Below are 25752 nucleotides of genomic sequence, written 5' to 3'. Positions count from 1 at the left end.
TCACGGCTATCTATCAGGTCATTTAATCAGCGGAAATTCAAGTTGGATCAAACTAGATCCACAAGTATCCCTGATTATTTCTGTTCTCTCTGGTAACACGGGCACATGACGGCAATTGGTGTTTAAACTGCCGCCCATCCTTACCATATTTTAGTTTCTGTGTTTATGTCTCTACGGCTTTTTGCCTGAAACGAGTCCCCCTCAGTGGTTCGAGTTTGCTCATAGATGCTGTTGAAAGCTCCTCAGTGAGCTAATAAGTGGAGCTTTCAATTAAGATGTTTGTGTGGAAGGCCTGTTTTCAAGGTCAGGGATACATTTTCGTGCCCAGTTTCTCTTTATTTATAATGATGGCTATACGACTCTTTCACAATCTGTGGAACATAAAGGGGGAGTTCACATGTTTTTTTTATGTCAAAGTCAGTTTACGAGTCACAGGGAGTACTGCATAGTCAGCGAGAGCAGGTGTACAATGTCTTCTGTGGCTCTTGAGTAGTCTTGGCTTCAACTTTCAGACTACAAATTGTGTTAATGGATATCGTGTGTTGCAAACGAAGGTGGGAAAGTGAAGTAATAGACTCAGTAAATGGACTTTGGGAGCAATTAGGGGTTCAGAATCTTGCCCAAGAACGGTTGGACATGCAGCTGGACCGGGGATCGATCTACCCTCCAGTCATGAATGACCCATTCTACCTCCCGAGTCACAGAATTTGTCAATTCTTTCTTTGTTCTGTATTTTGCAAATGCCCAATTTGAAATGCAAGGTTTCTACATCGGAATAGCTTAAAGAACAACACTATATTCAGCCACACGAGCAGCGTGGCTCTTGAGAGCAATGTCAGTCTGGCAAGTGTTCAGTTATTCACTATTGGAAGGATTTGTGTCCCAAGAGGATGAATCCAGATGACTTTGGTGATCCTTTGACTTTTTGTGTAGTGCCATCGTGAGGTTGACATTTCCTGCCATTAAGTGAAATATCTTGACTAACCCTAGAATAGATTTTTTTGGCAATTATGTGCGGACATTCATGTTCCCCTCTGGATGAACTGTAATAACTGTTGTGACTGATCCTCTGTCTTTTCTATGCAGTGCCATCATCAGATCTCATTTTTACTTGCTCCTATTCTTTGGTTTTTGTAAAAAAATACATTCCCATCAGCCTCAGCTGCCAACAGCATGTCACTGTTAGCATTATGACTTTAGCCTAAGTAAAGCTTCACAAAACTGCTTGCTGGGCTGTATAGTCTAAATAAAATAATGTTATAAAAGTCCTAAAACTTTGTTTTTTCTCTCGTGCGCAAGATTAAATCAACAAATCTAGTGTTTCAGGACTTTGCTTTGTCTTTGGAAACAGCCTGTATGAGAATGTCCTTATTATCCTTATTACTAAAAATGCTGCTGTCTGTCTTTCTCTGTCTCTCCTCTCAGGATGACAGGTCGAGAGTTTTTCACTCGCTTTCCAGCTCTCTATCCGTTCCTCCTGAACCAGCTGGAGGAGGCTGCAGCCACGGTGGAAAGGTGAGTTGGTTCTCCTTAATCCACACACACACACACACACATGCACACTCCATGCTCAGCCCTTGCCATGGCTTTTCACACTTCCTAAATGCCATTATAAGTTTAATTTTCCCACATTTAAGCTATGCGGGACAGTTTTTTTGTTTTCTTAAGCTGATCAAGCTGTGGTGCTTAAGTGCTGGGAGGCTTCCTGCTTTAATAAAAAGGACGAGGTGAAGTTTGTGTTGCTTCTTTGTTGGTCTCAGAACTAGATTTTCTGAAATGGGAACTTGAACTGTGAACTTAGATATTTTCTCTAACCAAGTAGCATTGCTCCAGATTGAATTCTCATGTGGGCTTTTTTTCACTCACTCAACCGACAGACTATTTACTCAAAGCATAAGATTTTACGACTGAATAAAGCAGATGCCATGTTCAGGTTTAAATTTGTTTTTTTGCAGTGGGGAGTTGAGTCTACTGAGGTTCATTGGCCTTATCTTTTTTAGCTCAGCCCAGACTCCCTTTTTAAAAGCATTTGAGTCATCCAACAGCTCCCCGGGCAGCCTTATCTTAATATGGATCCAATTAATTGAATGCTTTTTCAGACCGGCTGTTTCACAATTCCCCTCACTCCCTTCGACCCTTGTTAAAACATTTGCAAATTTCCCACGGAACCAGATCTGGGCTGTCTGACTTCCCACATCATCTGTGTGTATCGTGCCACCCAAACAGACCAACCACACCACACTGTAGCAATACACAGCAGAACGGGGTAAAAGAGTCACTGTTGGTGGTTTTAGATTAGAGTCCTGTTGAAGTTACAGTACGAGTACATCCCCACAATAGGTCACAATATACAAAAGAATATAGAATGAGATTTTGAACTATATGGTTGTCATTTGAGATGTTTGTATTTACATTATGTACTCTGTAATCCATCCGCTCTCCACAACTGCTCTACCCAAACATGCGCTGTAAAGAGGAATTGTGAATGGAAAACAATCCTGTTTCCAGAGATAATTAAGTGGTAGAAAACTGACATACAGTAAAGACAGTTGGAAAGATTGTTTGAACTGCACAAATCCACAAAAGTGCACACAGAACAAAAGACAAACAGAAGGTGGCTGTGATGTAAATGAAGAGAGGCAACATGTTTTTTTGGCTTTTGCTTGGGCAGCATTCTTCAAGATTGCTCATCTGCACCTCATGTTACAGCCTGGATAGACTTTGGACTTGCAATTTTAAAGGCTCAGGATGAAGTATTTAGGGGGATTTAAGGGCAAAAATGCTATATAATATTTATAATTGTGTTTCCATTCACGTATAATCACCTAAAACCAAGAGTCGTTGCTAAAGAATGAGCCTTGTTTCACGTTTATCACGTTTTTAGCGGCCACTGTAAGGGAGGGGGAGACGAGGGGTGTTCAGTTGGTTGCATTCTGCAACTTCAAGGCTAGATGCCACTATTTCCCACACACTCGACTGGACCGAAGTCTGGATGCAGTCCTGAAATATTAATGATCAATTTCTTTAATAGCGCACCATTATACAACCTGTCTTTTAGTGCCAGTTTACAGTATTAGTCTACACAAAAAACATATACATATACATGCTATACCTACTGTCAGCCATCAATATGAGATAGAGAGAGATAAAAACACATCATACTGTATGACATGTTCATGAATATACACTGACATGTAGCTGTTCATATCTATAGAAATGCACAAGCCATGTAATATGACACAACACATACATACGCGTACTCATATAGTAACAACAGATTGCTTTAACAGAATTTAAAGCATCTGCGCTCGGCCAAGAATATCCTGGATCAGTGTCTGTTATTTAACCACACCTTGCATCAGTTCTTCAGCATATCAGATTGTCTGTTGCTTGACATGAGAAATAAATGGTGTGTGGATGGATTATAACCTGGAAACAGTTTGCTGAGGAAAATCTAAAATGCTCACACGTCTTCTTGAATTAAAACCAGACTAAAATATTTATGTAAAGTAAACATTTATGAATATGACCAGAATCAGTTACATTACCATTGCAAATATCCCCTCCTCATCCATGCAGTGAAACATTCATCTTTGTGTTTGTTTGAGTGAAGAAAAACTCTCTTTTTCTATATTTTCTTTGAGTTCTGTTTCTTCCTCCTGCATTAGTGGCTATTACTGTGGACACAAGCAGACCCCATCTTGTCTTTGTTTTAGATTTCACCTCTGGGATTTATTTTTGGTGTCCTCTCCTTTGCCTCTCTCAACTCAGAACTCAAGTTCTGTGGTCGGGACAGACCGGCCTCCTCCTGTGTTTGGCTGCTTTTTAGGTCCACCAAATTTCATCTCACCATGAAGATGCTGCAGCCGTTATCACACAGCTAAAGAGATCGACTTCTTAGTCAGAAAATGATGTTTTTGCTTTCATGGCCTGTAGATTTATAATTTCAAATTCCTAATCTTGTTATCTCAGTGTAGCGAACTTAACCATGTTTATCTCTGAAACTATTTCAGGTCAGTCCCTCACATTTTAAACTGCTGTGCAGTGATTTGTTGCCGTACATACTGTCTTATCTACACTGCCTTCACTTCCAAAGAAAACAGTTTTCATATCATATTCCAAGTACTTTTCTCTAATTCTAAGCAAACATTAAACAAACCTGATGATTTATTTGCCTGAGCACGAACTAAATGCTAAGCTAAAGCTTCAGTTTACTTAAGAGCTTCTTGTGTGTCTCTGCTACTGTGTCCCTTTCACTACTTTCTAAAAAGTAGAGGAATATAAATACTTAAGGTCAGAGTCCTGTTTCCACTCTCTTCAAAAAAAATGTTCAACAAAAATAACCCTTTCATCAAACCACTGTGTGCTGGAGATGATTAAGGAGTTTCAGGACAGAGGGCAGACATTCATGGAAGACCTCAATGTGGAATCTGAGAGTGCCATTAAATGCCACAGCGTCTCTTGTTCATCCTGTCAAGTGTTTCTGCCTCCAGCTGTATCCCAACAAGGCCTAATATGTTTGCAATTGCCCTCTATCTGCCCTCCTGCTGTCTCTCTGACATCACATCCTGTCCCGCTGTGCTCGACTAAACTGTGACACTAAACACATTGGACCAGCAACTAATTGGGCTGCTATTGCATTTCCCATCTTGCAGATCCGTGGCGGTCCCAGTGGATGTGAGTTTGTGTGTGTGTGTGTGTGGTTTGTTGAATGAAGTAATGAAAAGCACAAGTTGTTTTCGCAGGGGGTCTGTTTTTCTGTCTGTGTGCTCTGAGATCCTCATGACACTCACTTAAACACAGACCTACACAAGGCTCAACTGCAGGCACTCCCTCCATTGTAAACACTGTTTTCTGATATTATCACCAAACACACTGCTAAAGTAATGCTGATAAAGTTTGGTTGGTTTTATTAACCAAGATAAAGTAAAAATCCTCCTCCAGCAGATATAAAACTCACTGAAGGTTTTCGTGGAGTTGATTTCTGCTCCATTTAGCCGGACTTTCATAGCAGGACAGGAAAGAATGAAGCTGATCTGGAGGCAAAGTGCGGTCCTTCTCCAAAATAAATACCTGGTCCTCAAACATTCTGGTCATTTTCCTGACTTTGTCGCTTGAGTTCTTGTCTGTTTCTCCATTTTCCTCCCTCCTGCCTTCACTGTGAGTGTGTCAGAGTGAAACTGTGAAACCGCTGGCAGAGACGGTCGGTTTCCATTCTGACTCAGTTGGCAGTGATGAGATTTGGACGGAGGAAAAGAGGGAGGTGAAAAGCTCAGCTCAAGGACGGATGAGGAGATGACTGTGTTGGAGTGTGGGTGGTTTTAGAAAGCCAGTGTGTATTAAAGAGCGACGGAGGAATTAAGGGTTATTTTGGTTTGGTATTTTGATTATTATGTGGTTTTCATCTGTCAGCCATATTTAATCCCGATTCAAAAAAATGGAGAATGGACGACACACTAGAACTACAGCTATTAGTTTCTCTTATACCACTATAGCTAGAGTATTTTAATTAAAATAACAAAATCTAGGACTTTAAGGGAATATCTTGACACTGTGGGAAATAAACCCACTTTCTTCCTGAGAGTATGACAAGCAGATCAAATACCATTCTCCTGTGTGCGTACTACGTATGCAACTAGTGCTAGCAGGCTATTAACTTAGCTTAACTTAGCATAGCATAAAGACTGGAAATGAGAAAAGTACAGCACATGATTCCAAGTAAAACCTGGAGTTTTGTTTAAAAGAAACAAGATAAAACATGTCAGTTGTGAATTTTAGAGGTGAGCTGTAGAGGTAAACTAAACTACTTACCTGCTGACTCTGTCTTTATATTTAGCATATAGACATGAGAGTCATGTTGATCCTCCCCAAAAACCTTTTGTAGGGTTAAATGCAAAGAGGTCCCAGAGTCCAGTATTAATGCAATTGCAATGCACCCCACTCCCCACATTTACAACACAGTTGTCATTGATCTAAAGGCTGCTCTGTTCATTCTGCATTACTGTCACCAGGACGTTTCAAGTGTTGCATTATTGTTAAAGTCTGACGTCTGTGCTGTTTGTGTTCAGTGACAGTGGACAGGTGAAGCTACACCCCAGTCTGTTCCTGCTGCTGCTGGTGCTCAGTCGACTCTACCCTTCTCCCATGGATGGATCTTCTTCACCTCTGGGACTGGCTCCCTTCATGCCTTTCATCATTAGGTGGGTGTCAGTGGCACATCGTAGACAGACTTCATACACTGGGCACGTTCTGTTTTTTGTTTTTTGTTTTTTCCTAGGTTTAAAAGCCATTCAGTCAAATAATTTTCACTTTCTTGTGGAAATGTTTGCCCTATTGTCATGTAATTGCATGTTCACGTTTCACTTGTTGAGAAATCGGAGGTCTAGCTTTACAGCTGAGAAAAAGTTCTTTCTTGAATATCAACATTGAAGATTGTGTGAAACAATACAACAGTCAGAATGAGCGCCCTATTTAAATTATGATATCTATTGTTTACAGCATATATTATATAAATATTTTTTGGCCAAATTGTTTAAAGTAACCATTTTACCGATAGCTGATGCTGAAGTGTTTGGTTGTTATGCCATTGCCACACAGTATCTCAGGAATAATTGGCCCGAATTGCCACTTGGACTCAAGGATGAACTAATTATAATTTGATGGTCAAAGGTCACTGTGAACTCACAAAACACATCTTTGGCCATTTCTCAACGAGTCATATGATAAATATGTCAACTTTCTATGCAAATATGTCTAGATGGATAAAAAAGGTCAAAGGTCAACTTCACTGTGACTCTATACTAACTTCTTGAGACCGTTATTCAGTGTCATTGTTCAGGAACTGCAACTTGATTGGGTGAACAGAGACATAAAAACTTTGTTTTTGTGCTTATTTATTCCCACTTTGCTGGGAACCAAATAACTCTTTAATTATAAAAAATACCTAAACTGTTCATTACTGCCCTCATTACACTATCTTTAACAGAGCACAAATTTAATCATACAAATTAATGAAACAACCTTTAATTTAACCTTCGTTCATATGAAAAAGAATGAATAAATAACTGCTCCAAAAGCCTTTGAACATCGGCCACTGATATCTGTGAATGTTATCTTATTTGCTGATAGGCCGGTCGCTGTCAGCAAGGCAAATATCGCCAATATATCTGTGCAACCCTCGATGGTAGAAAGACACATACAAATAAACTGCCCACTCAAGCTTGTCAAAATATATCCAGACATATTATCTCACTTAAAAACATAAACAAGAACTCCTTCTATCATAAATGAGTTGAAGTAACCCTGAGCAAGAATTTTAACTCCTCGCTAGCTGCTCTAAGAGTCCCAGCAGTACAACACGCAGGATGTGAATGGGAGTAACGTTCTCCCCATCAGCAGCTCCTCCCTTGTGTCGTCACTATCAATGAGAGTGTTTCTAGTCGCCTCGAATGCTTTTACAGAAGTTATAAAGAAACATTAGCAAAGGGAATGTTCTATCAAATGTAAGAGGGTCACACACCTGCTTTCTCAGCCACGATAAACCTCTGAAGCAACGTTTCTCTGAACCTGAACTCATTCTAAGTATAGAACAATCAGCAAGACAAAACACCTGCAGTCTAAACAGGACTGTGTGCGTATGAGTGTGTGTGTGTTCTTGTTTTGTTTGCACAGGTGCTTCTGCATCTTTTATATGAACTCCTCTCTCACATTGTTTCTTTGCATCGCACTTCCCAGAGTCGAGCTGATGTATCACCATCCATGATGAAGGCTAAAAATAAGAAACTTCTAGTCCGAGTGTTTTTTTTTTGTCTGATTCTGCGTTTCAGCGCGCTGAGACAAAACACGTGTCTAGTTGGTGTCTCCACTGGGTTTTTGTGTGTTGTTTCTTGTGCCGTCTCGTGTCGCAGCGGTTGATTAGATTGCGACCGGCTTTATCTGAACCACATTGACTGTTTACTGGGGAGTAAACCTCGCAGGCGAATGGGAAACTGCGGTTACAGCCTTCATTTTTTACATTCCTGAGACGGAGAAAGCTAAAAATATTATTGGTACACGTTCATCCACTCCTGCACCTGCAAACTGATCTGAAGCTTGTGCTTCTAACACACGCGCCCTTGTGTTACTGTTGTTGTGAGGACCATCATTGACACAATCCACAAAGTTGTACCTTTAACATCACAACAACATACCTTATCTAAACATTTTACTTTTAATCTGAACCCTATATGTATAAAATCCAACAACTGCAGTCTGGGTGGTAGGGCAGTAAAGCACGTACCCCCTACTAAAGACATTGATGCTCAGTTTTTTGAGGTGTAGCTTCTAACATGACCTGACATGCCAGCAAACACAGCTGGTGATGTTTTGTGGATGGAAAGCTGGCAGAGGGGGAGATAACGTGATCTTCCTCACATGTTCGGTTCTCCTGGCGCAACTTAGGCGAACAGAACCAAGCGCTGAATCGGTTTGTATGAGGGAAGACACACTACACCATCCCCCAAAATCTAAAACGTACTTTTACATAGTAAAACCTACAAAAGGCTTCCATTAGTATGACTAATGAAGTTACTCTGCAGTGAAGATAGTCCGTCGAGCTATATGGAGTACATTTTACAGCTGGAGAGGAAAGAATTTTGCGCTGTAGGATTAAGTTGTGTGTTTTGTTGTGTCTGAGTTTGTTTGTGTGTGAGTATTTGGGAGGAGATGTGAGGGTGGGGGTGGGTGGAGGGCAGCTGGCAAGGACTTTGAGGTTGGAATGCTCCACAGACGGTTTAGATAACAGAACTTGAGTGTGGGTATCTTTTCATCCATGTGTCTATTATTACTGTATGTGTGTTGGGAGTTTGCTCGATGTTGGAAGCCCACACGGGTGATATATTAAAATAGTATTGCATGTGCTCTGTGAGTAAAGTTTCTGGCCATTTGGTTGTTGTTAGGATGATATAACTGATATGTTTGTCTGATGCTCCGTTACAGCTGACTGAACTTATTAGATTGAGTAGCTCCTTAACTTAATATCCATATTTTGATTGTTTCTCAAGATGTTTAAAGCCACTCTAGCGGCCCAAGAAAAGACAGTCAGTCAGTTGCTCAGTCAACTATTTGGTCCGACTTGGAATATCTCACTTGAAAGCCGAAATCAAATCATTCACAGATATTCATGGTCTCCAGAGGATCAGTCTTAATATCTCTGATGTTTCTCTGACTTCTCCTCTTCCTCCGCCATGAGGTTGACATTTGTGGTCTTGAGTAAAATGTCTCAATAACTATCAGATGGTTCGCCATGAAATTTGGCTGACACACTCATGTCAGCCATGATGAAGCGTAATCCCTTTAGCAACCCTGTAATTTTAAGGATAGCTTCACATTTTTTAAATTTGAACCAACTGTCGAAAATGGCTTTGTGTGCTCTAATCTCTATCCTTCAGCTCTTACTGGTCATTTAAAGATCATTACACAATTGTATTAAGACAGGCTGGAAACTTTCCTTCAACATCACCATGAGGTCAATATGTTTATTTATCCAGGATTGTTTGATGACCAAATACCTGAAGAGCTAATGACCTCACTCTCAGCCATAGATCTAGTTAGCAAATGATAGCTAACACACCAAAATAATTTAGTGAGCATGATATAGATATTATACCTGGTTAGATCAGCATGTTAGCATTGTTAGCAGTTAGTTAGAGACGCCATTCAACCTGTTACAAGACACAGAACCATCAGCATGATTTTGAAGCTGTTTTTTTAAGGTAAAAAAGTTACATAATGTTGCTTTAAGAAACACCATCTATGTGAACAGTCGGGTGACATCATCATATGAGTGTTTTGGAAAGCTTCCTAGTAGAACCATGTTCTAATATTTCCACATATAACATTTTATGAAGCTGTGACTAACAACTGGGGAAGCTCTCGCTCGGTGAGACACCAAACGGTCATCCTCGTTCGGCTGAACGACCTTCTGGTCAGAAGGTGACAAATGGAAAGTGAAGTGGGATCACAGAGTAGTTGGGCTGTAAACATGAATGGCTCCATTTGAAGCTGCAAATGTGCAAAAGTTGACTTTTTGCAGCCTAAGAAAAGCCTTAATTCTTCCAAACCATTTATTAATGAACTTACCATACTTTTTAATTACAACTCAGTAATTTAGTGAAATCTTTAGATAATTCCTTCAACAGCTCCTCTCTTGTGGATGCAGTTATCAGGTCAATAACTCGAGGACTGACTCTCTGGCCGACTCTGACTGTTAGTGAAGGTATGCTGCACACACATCCACCCAAATGAAGCCCACATGTTGGAAATGTTAAATATAGCCCAGCTCTAATTTCTTTGGCTCCAGCCGTGTTTCTCTTCACCGAGCTCCCATCCCCCGACTCATCTTGCCCAGGCGTGTGCGGACGTGTCTGATGAGGTCGACGACTGTCATCCCCCCCCCTCCTCCTCACCCTCCTTACCCTCGTCTTTCCTCTCTCCATACGATCTGACCCGCCACCTCCAAAGATTAAATGTAGCTTAGCTCCTCTTCTGTTGACAGGACGGAGCACCGTGCCTAATAATTTATCCACTTTATCCCTCCATCACAGCACACCGCATTTTATCTTCATACACTCCCACCACTGAGATGTTTTCACATTCCTTCGCCGCCTGGCCTCGACATGCGTCACACCTGCCTGGATAATGATGAACAGAATGACGGCGATGACGACAAAGAGTGGGAGGATGTTACGTTCATACTAATAATTAATGGCAGCTTCATTCCAACGTCTTAATGTCTGTCGAACAGTTTGTCTTATCAAACGTCTCTCTTTTTTCCTCTCCCTCTGCCTTCGTGATTGTGATTTATGTCCTGCGATATCCAGTCCAGGCATCTCTCCTCGCCCTCCCTGCCTCACTCCCTTCCTTTCTTTCCTTACTCGTCTTCACAGCCTCATATCTCATTTCTTTTGAAAGGGCACGTTAAACTTAAGTGAGGCTTTGAAAAGGACCACTGTCATTTCCTTTCCAGCAGCAGCCTGCTAGTGTTTTTGATTTTTAACCGTCTTGTTTGTGACCAGCTTTTTTAACACTACGTATACTTTCTTGTGATTACAGCAGCCATTAGCAGGCAAGGTAACTAAGTACATATACTTACGTACTGTACTTAAATGTACCATGAGGAACTTTTAACCGGTTATGAAACAGTCTCAGTTTAATACTGATCCCTCTGTATGACCTACATAGGCAAACGAACCTTCAGTGAGAAAATTAGGGGGCTGCCAGAATCAACACGATATGAAAGTTCCTTGTAGCAACTTTAAGTACAATTTTAAGGTATTTTACTCGACAACTTCCAATTTTATGCTACTTATACTTATTACATACTACGTCCCTTCCATTTCCTTGGAAGATGATTATCCTATAAAACTTGATTCACTGTTACAGATTTAACTATCAATCATTTTGCTAGATTTGTCGTTGAAGTCATTTTACTAACAAAACAATTTACCGACAATCCCCATTTTTAGCTTCTCCTGTGTGAATATTTACTCAATTTTTCTGACTTAAATCATTTTTTAACCTGAATGTATTTGGGTTTTGGAAGACCTCACTCTCAGTATGCCATTTTGTCTGCCACCGGACACTAAATCTCCCAGGAGAATGAAGAGTGACTGGTGATCCAGTCTGGGGGGCAGCCTGGCACCTTTTCTCCATTATAGAGTAAAGTGTTGTCCGTAGCTGCGACTCAGATTGGAAAAGCAAGGGTGGGGAAGTTGTCTGTTTCTAATTTAAATAAAACAACAGATAGATGAATGAATAATGAACATAATCAGTTGTCTTCACCTCAAGGCCCTGATATGCCCTTAACTGACAAGGACATACTCCGGGCAGCTGTGGTTATGTTCATGTTACTGTTCAGCGCTTGTCTATATAGGCATGTTCAGACGTGAGGAGCCTGTGTTCATACATTTTTATGGATTTGGACAGATGAAGAAATGTATGCCATGCAAATGTAGGTCCAACTGCCAAGTGTCTTCTTCATACTATCTTGAGGGGTTCGCCCAAGTCAGAAATGATCCAATTCTTCACTGACTTTTCACTGTAAACTAAACAATGAAGTGTCAGACAAAAAGAGTTTAGGGTGTAAAGTAAAAGAATGATTGTGTGTCACTTCTTTATGTCATTGCTCAGTGACAGACTGTGTTACTTGTTTACCCAACATGCTATAGTCTCTGTGGAGGAAACTATTCTCCCAGTTCTCCAAAATGAGGCCCAGATGAGTCTCGTCCATGCCAGTCAACAGTCTGCTATGACCCCACAGGGGACGGGCCCTGTTTCTAAAATTACACCCTTCCAAACTGTCATTTCCTTTTACAAAAGTGTTTCAATGGGACAAATTAGCACAGATAGTTAACATATGGGCCCCAAATGGAGACAGGGAGGGCGGGAAAGTGAGGGATGGACATGGGTTTTGGTCATTAGGTGTGTGTGTGTGTGTCTCTGAGTGAGTGAGTGTGAGAGACGCTTGTGCACATAAATTCACGTGTACAGCCGCGTAGAGCTCAGGAATGCAAACTGTTGTCTGTGTGTGATGGAGGCTCGGTCTGGCCATAGGTGTGTGTGTGTGTGTGTGTGTGTGTGTGTGTGTGTGTGTGTGTGTGTGTGTGTGTGTGTGTGTGTGTGTGTGTGTGTGTGTGTGTGTGTGTGTGTGTGTGTGTGTGTGTGTGTGTGTGTGTTTGTGTGTGTGTGTGTGTTTGTGTGAGGGAGGGAGAGAGGCATGCTCACAGCAGGTGGAAAAGCATTTGTTGACAGTTGACTTGTTGCACAGCCCTCTCTTTGTTTAAATCCACATTGATTCAAGCCATCTTCTATTTCCCCTGTCTTGGAGCAGGCAGACTAGTGGGGGATGTTTTTGACAGATTATCAGTGTCATCAGTGCTTCTCCTCACACAGTCTATTATTTCTCAACATGGATAGCACAAAGCTGTTTTTTTAAGGTTAGACACAAATCTCACCCTCACTCATACCAAAGCCGAAAAAAGCAAGGATCCTTTTCATCTCTGCATACCGTTGTCGTGATGGATCGGTGTTTCTTGTTTCTCCAGAAGCATCCGCTGAATTTTCCACAGTGGAGGCTGAGCTGCTTGCTCGGCCTCCGCTGCCAGCTTCAATGCCATCACAGACCCTATAAACAGCCTGCAACATGCTGTACACCTTTTATCCTCCTTTGACTCCTGTGCTGTACGCTGTATTCAGTATATGCTCTCTATACATGTGTTGCCCTGTGACTTTCAGGCAGTCTGTGTCCTTTGGCTGAAGCAAAGTTGCCCCAATATCAACTAGAAGAGTAGTTGCTGGTTCACAGGCCTGCTGAGTAAACTTTCCCATAATGTGAGGAAATAATGTGCTAATTTCAGGTATGACATTCACGCACCTGACGACCTGACAGCCAGACATTTACTACGGGTTATAGCTAGCAGCATGGCGGATGAGGAGCTTGTGCCATCTTTATTGCAACATTGTGTGTTAATGGTGCAAGTAGCGATTCACATGTGTTTTCCAGTCTGGCTGTAGTCTAAAGGGCATTTCAACATTGAGAAACAGATCATAATTTAGTTTTTCATCGTGGTTGCGGTCAACAAATTCTGATATTATTTCCACGCCAGATTGTCCATCGCTGCTGTGGATTGGCACTGCATTTTATTCACACATTTATAGTGCCAAGACAATGAATACTACTGACTTTGAGGATTTGGCAGCTGCTGGTTAGCGGCCTTTGTACTAAGCTAACCAGCTGCTGGCTGTGGCCTTGTGTTTAACAGACATACATGAAAGTGGTATCAATCTTAAGAGATGATGTCGATCAATGTTAAACTACAGGGAACTTTTTTGTTGTTTGTTGAATTTTTTTTGCAAATATAGATAAACATGTGCTTAAGATTTTCCCACTTCCTTCAGTAGCAGTAGCTCTTCCTCAGCCCCTTTCGACCCGTTTCACCCCTCCTCCTCTCTCCTCATTCAGCTCTTGGTCACGTCCTTCCCTCATGTCAGCTATGGCACTGTTATGACACTGGAGAAGGAAAGACTATCAGCTTGTAAACAAGGTTAATTTTAGTCTGCTCTCAGGGTGACTGGCCACATTCTCCATCACCAGCAGATACTGTAAAGGGATTACTGTGTGTGAGAGAAAACAAAGAGGGAGACAGATCTGTGTGGTTGGAATAAAAAGGGGATAGATTGTTTCCTTGATAGTTCAGTAATGATTTGAAAATATTTAACTTTGATTTTATCAGTCATCTGCTGGCCTGGGAGTTGTTTAAGTTGTGATCGTTTGCCTTTGCAGTAGGGTAGAAAGACAAAGAGAGGGAGAAAGATGGAGACGTTGCGTAACATATACGTATATAGCAACTGTCCAAAAGAAATAAGTCGTCGGCCATCATTCCTAACATGACATAATGTGGCTGGAGTTCAAAATAATAATGATAATTAATAATAATACACACGTAATTACATAATTTTTCATAACAGAGTTACAGCTATAAAATAAATTGAACTCTACAGTTACAATAACAACCCATGAGCTGTGATAATGGGAAACCTCATTACTTCCTCCGTTAAGTCAAACATGCGACGTAATGCAAGACTCAAAGTTTAAAATAACAACGCAGCTGTCCATGTTCCATGCTTTTATTAACTTTCCATGACACTAATGTTGCAGCCGTGTGTGTGTATGTGTGTGTGTGTTCTTCAGATGCGGTTGCTCGGCAGTGTATCGGACCAGAGAGATGGCGGCTCGGGCCCTCGTCCCCTTTGTGCTCGTCACCCAGGCCCCGTCCATCGTCCACGCATTACTGCAGGAGCTTCCTCCTGAGCCTGCACCGAAAATTCAACACAACCACATCCACGGGACTCTGCTGCAGGTCTGCACCCACACACACAGCAACGTAAACCAGTACACTCATATATACATAACATATGCCATAACATTCTGTAAGCGCTGTAATCACAAGTCCCTGAAATGACCACAAGCTGTTTATTCAGCGATGGGAGCCTCACGTGGAATCAAACTCTGATTGACGGTTCAGGAATTTACAGTATGTTGAACAATAGTATGTTGTTTTTGTTGTTTGTCCTCTGCGAATGGAGTTTGCGAATGGAGTTTGCTCATTTGTCACGGATCAACAATCAGCTGATAAATTAAGTCGTCAGTGGGAACAAATTTAATTGCTAACCTTTTTACTGATTTCAGGGAAAAATGTCAAACATTTGCTGGTTCCAACATCTTAAATGTAAAGGTTTGCTGTTTATCTTTGTCATTCATGACAGTAAATGAAGACAGATGTCACGTTGGGCTCTGGGAAATTATGTTCCCTTAAAGCATTAGTGCATTTGTATGCCTCTGTGCCGGCGATAGCTCGGGTCGGAGGCTGTCTATACATCCCATTCTTGTGAAGATATCTCAATAACACTTGGGGGGACTTTCTTCAAATTTGGCACAAGTGTCCACTAAGACTTATGGATGAACTGATTAGATTTTGGTGGTCAAGGGTCAAAAGTCAGGGTCACTGTGACTTCACAAAACAGCACATTTTTGGCTATAACTCAACTTCAATCATCAACTTATGACAACATTTTACAGAAATGGCTAGTTTAATTTAGTTCAACTCTCTCTGAATTTGACAGCTGTTGTTTGTGAAGTTTTTCCTCTGTATTGGAAAGTACATGGAAAGTTGTTTTTGATATGTTGTTTACAAAAATGTATGTCAGGTGCAATGCTTTGACATGCTTCGAAGCTAACGCCGTTAGCTTGTTAATACTTCCATCTGTCTACAATCAAGAATCGCTTGAACATCGTTCAGTTAAAGATATTTTAAAAACTAACCACTGTTACATTATTATTAAATGTGTCTAAATCAGAATATTAAAAAGCCCACACATACACGATAACGGCGGTGTGAGAGTGGTATTAATGTCACCTTATTATGTTCTAAAACATAAACTGAACTATAAAAAGCAACCTTGTACAGTACTTGTGTATACAGCCTCTGAGGATTAACTGTCCTCAGTTCATGGATTCATTCAGGTTCAGACATGAAAGTCTTCACAACTGGACTTGAGGTTTTCATTTAACAAAGACATAATATAAAATGCAATTGCCAAAGCAGTTATCAAAACATGTGTATGTGCACACCCTCACAGAGATTGCAGATATGGTGCATCAAAACTCAGCACACACACACACACACACACACACATACACACACACACACACACACACACACACAGTCAGTCCCACACACCCAGTTTCTACAGAGAGCCTGTCCAGACAAGGCGGTTATCGCAGGGTAAATACCAGTGTTTAGTTCTGTCATCACACTCTGACAAACACAACCAAACAGTCTGCCGGTAATATCAACACACACAGAGGAGCAGGGCAGAGGGAGTTTCCCCAGCCTTTTATTGAACACCACTGATGGGCTCGGTGAGGGAGCTGGGGGGTATGAAGCGGTACAAACTGGGCCGAGGGGTCAACACAAAGAATGAAAACTGCACCGCTTCTGCCCTCTTATTGATGACTGCACTTATGGTTTGGTAGCGGTCTGGACTGCAGGGAGGTCCACAGTGGGATGAAGGCAAAGGATGGAGAGGAGGACGAGGAGCAGGAGGAGGGGAGGTGGGCCTCTTAAAGGCTTAGAGGAGATTTCAGAAGAAGAGTGGATTTTAGTTTGCATTCCTGTCATGGCCGCCATGTGTGGCGCTTCTCCAGATGTCTCCTGATCTCTTTCTGCATTTGTTTCTTCAGCTCAGACTCCATCCATTTCCCCTCTGTGTTTCTCTGCTTCCTGTCTCTGCTTTTTTCTTCCTTGGTATCTTTTCTATTGTCTCTTTCTGCTGCTCCGTCCTGTCTTTCTGTCCTGCTGCTACTACTTTTCTTCATTCACTCTGTTTCTTTCCCTTTCCCACACAAAAGAGTGATATCATATTGTGTGCTGCTCTATGTAATTTAGTCTGATGTAATGATGGTGTAACACGAGGTAGCTTCTTTGTCTTGTCATGTGTTCCTTGTGTCTCATTTTCACTATTTTTCCATCTTCTTGTGTGTCGTGTGTGTACTGTATCACCGGCTACCTGTTTTCTTGTCACTGTGTTATACATCTACTGCACTGAGGATCGAAAACCTGTTCCACATCAATCTGCTGTGCAGCCTAACATAGCAGAGATGTAGACACAGACCTGCAACATGGGACACATGCATGTAAACATTTTTCTAGATACAGCTTTCTTACTGTGGTCAACATTTAATGAAAGTATGGTTGTGCTAAATGTATCTGAAGACTGACAAAAGACTTAAAATATAATCGTATGTTCCCAGTCACAGTACACAGTCACATTTTTATCTTCAATTAGTCTTCCGACTAATTTTCCAACTAATTGTTTTGTCTGTAAATTGTCAAAATATTGGCAGAGCCCAAGGCAACGTGTTGAAATTGCTAATCTTGTCTGAGTACTCGGTGTACTATCACATAAAACAGAGAAAAGCAGCAAATCCTCACTTTTGAGAAGCAGGAACAAGCCAATGTTTTGCTGTTTTATTTTAAAAATTAGTCAAACAATGAATCAATTCAAAACAAAAATGTCTTATTAATTTTGGGACAACTGATTCATTCAGCCCAAATACAGCATGAACTTAAATAGCCTTCCTATTCAGTTATTTGTGATTGGTGAAAAGAAAGGGAGCGGCCAATTTATTTTTACTCACTTTTTTTCAGTTTTGCTCGTGCACATTTCCAGCCGTTTCTGTCTCTTCTTTATCAAGTCATTTTTTTTTTTTACACATCCAGAAAAGAGACTAAAGTCGAGTCCAGAAGCGTGTATGGGATGTAGCACAGCTGATGCCTGCAGCCCTTCCTTGGCCTTTCAATTTCCTTTTTCCTTCCACCGCAAGCACACAAGCCCGTTTTACCTCACACGCTGTCTGTTTAGCTTCACCGGACCTCCGAACACATCCACTCTGCTGGGCAATGGAAGAAATAACTCATTTTAACGCATAAATACAGGACTCTTATTAATAACTAGTAAGTTGTCCACAATTGCCCACCAGCGGTTAATTGTAAATTATTTAAATATGTATTGCCATATTTTTTTTTATACTTTAAAACTGTGGGGAGTAAAGAATCATTAACAGAATAAGATGAATGTCCCTCTTTATATGCATGATACTGTGGTATAATGGAAAACCACTCACTCATCTCATATTGATTTACTGCCTTCAACTTGAATGTAGAAGAGGATAATTGGAAAATTTAAAACAATTCCAGAAATCACACACTCAGATAGAAAATATGTGAATTGTGCAAATTACAATTGCATACATGGTCAGCATCTGATAGTTACTTCTGTTTTGAAGATGTTCAACATGACTTTGACAAGAAGCATCTGATTCAAAGGTTTTTTCCGAGTTCATGACGGCAGTCCTGATAGTGTTGTGTGTATCTGTAGGGACCATCTGTAACCAGGCTATAGATAGCAAGTGTGTAGGTAGGTGGGGGCATTATGGGAAAGATGGAGGCAGATAGACGTAAGGAGCTGCAGGTGAAGTGGTCTAAACATAGTAAAAGAGAGATAGAGGTCTGCAGCGTACGTGTGGAGGGGAGCATCACACACACAAACACTGATAGAGGAGATAGTGGCCGTGCAGTCTTGTGGAGTGAGTCTAAAATATTCTGCACTCACGTGTAAGCCAGGGAGGGAAGATGTTTAGACTTGAGATAAATTAACGGACGGAGAACGGGCGAGTGTGTGTTCTACTGTGTGTCTGTACACGGACACCACACACTGGCGGCGTGTTTACGCTGAGATGATGAGGACATTGTGTTTAGCCTTGGGAGATGCCTAATGTATGTTAATATGCTTCATTTTGTGTGTGTGTGTGTAACAGGTAGCAGATGTTTCTGCTCGAGGGAGAAATGACTTCCTCTGTTATTGTCAAAGAACAACTGTTAGCGGGCCAAGTGTGGAGCTGGGAACCATCACAGCTATTGAGGCAGGCTGTACCACCCTGCTGACTTTCTCACACACACAGTGAAGAGGTCCGAAAACCGCACACAAGAAAATGTTTTCCATTCAACCCCACCTCCAGCCTCAGTTCATGCTCCCTGATGCTGCAGTTCTTTGATGTCATTGTGGGGAGGAACTGTAGCTGAATTGAACGGTTTAGTCAGAAACGACTCGATCTCTACAAGGAGTGATTGATAAGTTATGGCAAAAGGTTGAAGGAGATTAGTTACACAGTTCTCCTTCCATGCACGTGCAGTTCAACCCTTCGAGTGATTATGTAGAAAGTTTGACGATAATAACTTTTGTGGTATTTCTGTTTCATCGAAAATTGCAAGGCAGCACTGTCTAAAGGAATAACATCTGCCTTTGTGCGGTCTCGAGGGCTTAATCGCCCAAGCAGATCCACAAGGACATGGTGGATAATTGAAACAATGGAAACAGCCAAAGACTCATCAAAAAGAGCTCCCAAGAAAGCATAATAGGTGAGGTTCGCGGGCAAGGTAATGGCCTCTGTTTTCAGAGTACAGAGGGAGTGCTGCTGGTGGACTACCTGGAAAAGTGTCACACTGTTATAGGGGCAGACTACGCTGACCTCTTTGGCACCCTCAGACTTCTACCTCTTCCCCAAGATGAAGGAGCTTAGTTGTCGCCATTGTGATGTTAACATCTTTATAATATGATATCATAACATTCTGGAGGCCCAAGATGACCAGGCTGTGAGACTCCTCAGTTCATCATCAACATTCAAGTTTTCTAAAATAGATGTAGCACAAAGGACTCCAACATCATTTTGTTATTTGAACCCTTGTGTTTTAAAAAATGACAATATATCGACCATGTAACCTTGTATGTATAAATAGCTCCAAAACGAGCTTTCATAATTGCTTGTTAACCCCTCCGAGTGTATTATGGGAATCCAGTCGACATGTGAGCATCACAGTTTGTTTTCCCCCTTTCTACCAAACTGTGTTAGAGGCTTCAAAGTGTTCACTGAATAGTTGCCCCTGTTTTTTTCATTGGTTATGCTGCTTTCGTAAAAAATGTAACCAGTAGTTACCCCTTGACCCCGATGAAGTTTGGTAAAGAAGTGAATGACTTATTTGAAATGAAGCTATGAGCTTAGCTCTATGCGGTCCTGTCCTCCGGATGGCCTGAGTACGGCCCTTGTCTTTGATAAAGCATCCTAAAACACACTGGAATCACTTAAATCACTCCAGCATGCCCCAAACCGCTTTGAATACAACCAGAATCGAGCTTAACAAGCCCATCGGATAGACCGGCACTAACCCGACCCGACACCGGACTCCGCTCTCGACACGCGCCAGCAACAGCCCTGGCCCACAACGCCTGGTACAGGCCAGACGTATTAAAGCTGCGGCCTGTGGTGGTTTGAGGACTCGACAGATGTAATCCTTTGTGTATTTCCACAACAGAGGCTAAATGAGACGAAGGAGAAGGAGAAGGAGGCTTGAGAATTAAGAATATCGCGGCCTCCTTCCTTCTGGCAGCAGTAATGTTTGTGTTTTTTCCCAAATGCATTCTTCCCTCCTCTCCTCCAATTCCAATAATTATCTTTTGGTCTGTTGTTACGACGGCTGCCTTTGGCCAGTGGTCTGCCTGGGCTTTCTGAGAAAACCCTCTGGGTTGAACCAGTGAAAAATATGTAGGCCTGGAAATCCAGCCAGCCTGATTTTAATATGACATGGGATGTATCTATTCCAAAGGGATCCCAGGTGTTTGATACTCAGGTCAGACATTAGGCATGAAGTGGTACAATGTAAGCTAGCAGGGCCACAAAGGAGTCTGCGATGCACTTTGGTTACGGATATAGATCGAGAGCAGCATTACTTGAGGGCTTGCCGCTCTATGTATACCATTCTTATCTACGGTCTAAACTGAGCTCAACATTGCATATGAGCTTTACTGGGGCTCATTTCTGTTTTCTCATTGCGTTCAGTCAGATAGTCACCATTCACCGTCATCCTGGTGGTGGTATCAATCTGATTTATAATGTGGATTTAAAAATACTCTAACACTTTTAATCCATAGTGGCACCTAATGCACTGACCACTTGCAGTTTCTCTACAATTTCCAGAGAGAATCTTGAATTGAAGGCTGACCTTAACAAATGTTTGTCAAATCTTAACTCTACGTCCTCTTTCTAGCTTTTTACATGGCTTTCATCTGCATTTTTCAGTCTTCATTATAGAGTTTTCCTAAAAAGTTCATTGTTTAGGTTGCACTGAGCTAACTCTGCCCTCTGATGACACTCAGTTAAACGCTCTAGAGTTCGAATCAATCTTACTCAATTACTGTTTCAGAGGTCAACAATTCATTTTTCACGCTCAACTTTAAGAAACCGATTATCTGTGGCATCAGCTGGTCTGGAGTCTCTTGTAGTAACCCTCATCTTTTACTCACAAGAATGAAAATATTGTATATCAAATGATATATTAGAAAAATTAAGTAAGTAAGAATAACTGGACTGCATACTGTACTCTATACTCTGAGACATTTTGCTCAGATTATATTTCATTGTGGTCAGAAGAAAGGCCTTAGATGTCTCTTATTCCAAAGTGACATAAAGAGTTTGAGAACTGTTCAGACTGACGCAGTTTGTCATTTGTTAAATACGACAAAAATTGAGCACAAAGGCTCTGTCAGTACGTACATTCAGTTCAGTTTGAGATGAAGAAACTTGGAGTGAACTGACCCCTGGGGTTAAGTGGTGTTGTTGAAGTGACTCATATTTTACTGCGGACACTAGCAGGAGTGATGACAAAGTGCTACTGAATGTCACCCTTCCCCACACACGGTTCATGTTGCCAGTACAAAAATATATTCAAGTCTTTGGACATAATGGTAAAAACAAACGGCTCTCTGGTCAGTTGAGATACACTTGTAACTTTTGTGACAAAGATGTAGTAACACAGTTCTCGCATGCAGACACGCCAGTAAAATACTTCGCCGTCACACCCAAATGCGCGTATGCATATGTGAAGGAGTATGACTCGGTGTCTAGAGTGCATATGTAAGCTTTGTTTGTGCAAGAATACGGCTATATAGAGCAAGAGAGTGTGTTTATGTCTTTTTTATATTTAGCCCGTCTTTATTGGGATCTCTTTTTGTCTAATTGGGCGCGTCCACACTTCGCCTAACCTCTATCTGGTTTTATGTGAATGCCGATTTATATGTTTCTTTGTGCATGTGTTTTACTGGACTGAGCCATGAATTGGTGTGCAATTATTTGCACTTGCACTTGTTTGTGTTTGCGTGTGTGTGTGTGCGTGCGTGTGCGTGCGTGCTCGCTGCAGCGTGTGGTCAGTCTGTGGTTGCGGCAGTGGGAGGGACAGCAGGGCAGGCTGATAACAGAGTCTGAAGGGACCTCACATCCACCACCACTATTTTTACCAGGCCCAAAAGAGGAGTAAGGCTTGTTGCAACACACTCACACAGACAGAGAGACACACATACACACAAGCAGTTAAACGTCTCACCAGAAAACAAGGCGTTTTGATATTTTTCATATTTAGCACTGCCACACCACGTTTTTTTTTTTTTTTGCTCCTTGAAGTCGCAACCCAAAGCTCCAGAGGGGGGTTGATTGTGCTACTATGGTCATAAATTAAAGAGGATAATAGGGAATTAAACCGGCTCTAATAAATATCTTTCCATTAATTAAATTAATATATTAAAAGTGAAATGTCTTGCTTGTATTGACAAACCCACAGAGAATTTTTTAGAGGTCTTTCATCTTATTGTTTTGGTTTGAAGGCCCACAGCTTCACTCTGCTTTTATCAACCCTGTTTCTAGCAGCAGCAGAGCCACTGTGCACTACCTGCCCATCGCCAAATGGCAAAGTTAGCGATTAGCTTGTGAATTATTTAAAACTAGATGAATAGTAATGCTGCTTTCAGGTTAAAATGGATGACAAATTGATTTGAGAGCATGAGTCTCCATAAAGTTGTGTAAATATTAATCAATGATTGCTTCACCTTGTGAGGCAACTGGATTTGGTGTGCTGTAGTGAATCCATCTTGCCAGGCTTCGATCTATGAGCTTGTGGCCTAACAGAGAGTGGTTGAACCAATCAGCATCCTTTGAGGAACTACTGGCACCTATAGGAGTGATTTAAGTAGGTGTGACGACTAGTGAGAGAAGCTACTGTTCATTTGTAAACAGCACTGGCGGTTCCTTAAGAGGTCGGCGTAGCTGCTGTTGCATCACTTATATCAGAACTGGAGAGTATATGTCATTGTAAGACAAGCAAAGAATGGCACAGCTTTTCTCGATGGAAAAGAGGATTTCGCTCTTTTCTGGACTGACTTCTGTAAGAGTTTGATTTACCAACTGGATCCACTGGCAACGAATTCTCACTGTTGATCTGATTGGTGTTTTTTAAAAATTTCTGCCCTTTTCAAATATTTTCTAGCTGCGCCTTTAGATGATTGATGGATTGATGAAGATGGTTTTGTGCAACAACCATCTGGCATGTCAGGTTAGAAAACTAGATTTTTGAATACATTGGCTGTGAAAAACTATTCAAGAAGTATGAAGTAACCTACCTAAAATATTCATAACAATAATAGTAATGTCAGGGTCGTCGACTCTTACTTACGTTTGTTTTTAGTTAACATGGATGTAAATAATTTAGGTCCCAACCTTTGTGAATGGCTCATGAGAGGAAATACATTCTTTGTTAGGCCTCAAGGACGCACACAGTGTGCTCTGGTGAGTAGCACTGAATGTAAACAGAAACTCCCCCGCTTCACCAGTAAACGCTACAAACCTCCTTAAGTTAAATTCACCTGTAGATATTGTGAGCGTGTAGTAGACTTTAATGAGAGAAGGGAAAGATGTGATGAACAAAGCAGGGCCTGCACCAGGTCTCTGTGCTGCTGTCCTGTCATCTCCCATTCATTTGAGCTCAATCCAATCCCAGCATCTCCTCCCACATGGGGTGTAGTTCTGTACTCTGTCTTTGAGAGGAGGAACAGGGAGGCAGCATTTTCTATATATATTCCGGTTTTCTCCATGCCGGGCTGGATTGAGCCGGTTGAGCCTCCCATGCAGGGACTTCCCAGCCCCGGTGGATGAGGTGTAGCTGCGGAGGGGAGGACGAATGAAGACATAGGGCACCGACACTGGAACCAGCACTGGCAACCTTCTAATAAGCCACCCTGTGCTTCTGAATGAGTCAACTAATTTACATAAGTGGATGTAATGGCACTGAACACAAGGCAATCAACACAACGCATGCCAACAACCACTAAGTATCTACTTTGCGTCGCAGGTTTCAGCAGCCTGTGAGCAAAAACAACCAAGTTAGACAATTCTGAGGAGAAGCCAGAAACTTCCACGTCACCTCAGACATGATTGTAGTTGAGTTTAAATGCCAGGTCAGATGATTGACCACCAAGTCAAAATTACTTCATATTAGGACACCATCCAAGGCTGCAAGATTTTTGGTTTCTTCCCAATTTTTCCTGAAGTTAACCCTTCTCACTTTCCTCACTTTATTCACCGCAATTCCTTTGATTGCATATGATCTTGGTTGTGTTTGCATGATGACATTACCCTTCCCTCAAAATGTCATCTTTGGTTGTACTTCAGCCAGTTTAAGAGGCCAGAATGTGGCTGATTTTGCTGCTTTTCATTTCGCAACACTTGTTGCCAGTCCAACAAAATTTCTCCACACTCAGAATTGAAACAGATGTGATGTCACCGGTCCAATGTAAGTAATCAAGACTATTCTAGTCTGGTAGGACTGTACTGAATGAACAGGGTGATGGGTCGCTGCTAGATAATTGACTATTCCCTTGTCAAACACAAGATGCACCAAGATATCATCGGGTCAACTGGTCAAACGTGTACATTTGCAGATTAAGGTTCTTGACAGGTGAGCCGTGACCTGGGAATGTACCAAAACCGGTTGGAGCCAACGCTGAAACTGGAGACATATTCTTGGATTTTTTCCGTCACATGAGATTTAAGAAAGTCAATAAGAAGCTTAGCGAATATTTGCAGAGAGCAGTTCAAGTGTGACTGATCCTCTAGAACCAGTTCTTTGACAGTGAAATCACTTGGAAAGTTTCAATATTTGGTCCGGCAGTCGGTTCCAGCACTGGCTCTATTTAGGTGGAAAAGCCCTCAGAGAGTGAGAGCTAGAGGGACCCAGGGGTGTGGAAGCTGTTTGTACGAGCCAGTGGGTGTTGCCTGGGCGTGGAGACTGCAGGAGAAGAGAAGGGGCAGGCCAGAACTCAGTGGCCAGGTTTGGTGCAACGTGGTCGGCCTGGTTTTTCCCCACGTTTCCTTCCCTGCATAGCGTAATGAATGGCTTCCTACTGGTCTGTGGCCATGGCCCCGGCTTAAAGAGTATACTTACCAAGGCCCAGAATACACACCCCAGCCAGCCAGCCAGCCAGCCAGCCAGCCAGCCAGCCTTCCAGCCAGCCTGTGTCCTGGCCTCTGATCACTCCCAACCACCAGTCCACCTGCTACAAACTGGCTCAGTCACACTCTGTCACATCAGCCACAGTGAAAGCAATGATTTGATGTTCAGTGGGAAACTTTTTGAGAATTCTTAAACGTTTTCTGTCGCCATTACTTACAGCACAGTTACTGCAGGTGTTTGAGTATCAGTTCAAATCACATGTTTCCACCACAGGGGTCAGAGGTCAAGTGACAGGAAGGGATGGTTACCTAGAGGGGTAGCA

The 25752-nt window shown here is 41.8% G+C and overlaps 1 protein-coding gene across 4 annotated transcripts in view; it reads left to right on the top strand.

Moving 5' to 3' along the window:
• Positions 1 to 25752, top strand: part of thada (THADA armadillo repeat containing) — a 92419-nt gene that overhangs the window by 30443 nt on the left and 36224 nt on the right. For all 4 annotated transcript variants that reach the window (XM_084376595.1, XM_084376592.1, XM_084376593.1 and 1 more), the window contains 3 exons: positions 1426 to 1515; positions 6069 to 6200; positions 14729 to 14897. In XM_084376595.1, the coding sequence (XP_084232721.1) occupies positions 1426 to 1515; positions 6069 to 6200; positions 14729 to 14897 (391 nt within the window). The remainder of the gene's footprint in view (positions 1 to 1425; positions 1516 to 6068; positions 6201 to 14728; positions 14898 to 25752) is intronic.

Source organism: Pagrus pagrus (assembly GCF_965226575.1).
Source record: "Pagrus pagrus genome assembly, chromosome: 15".
Classification (NCBI taxonomy): Eukaryota; Metazoa; Chordata; class Actinopteri; order Spariformes; family Sparidae; genus Pagrus; species Pagrus pagrus.
The sequence above is the reverse complement of the archived record's forward strand: the minus strand, read 5'-3'. Positions and strand labels throughout refer to the sequence as shown.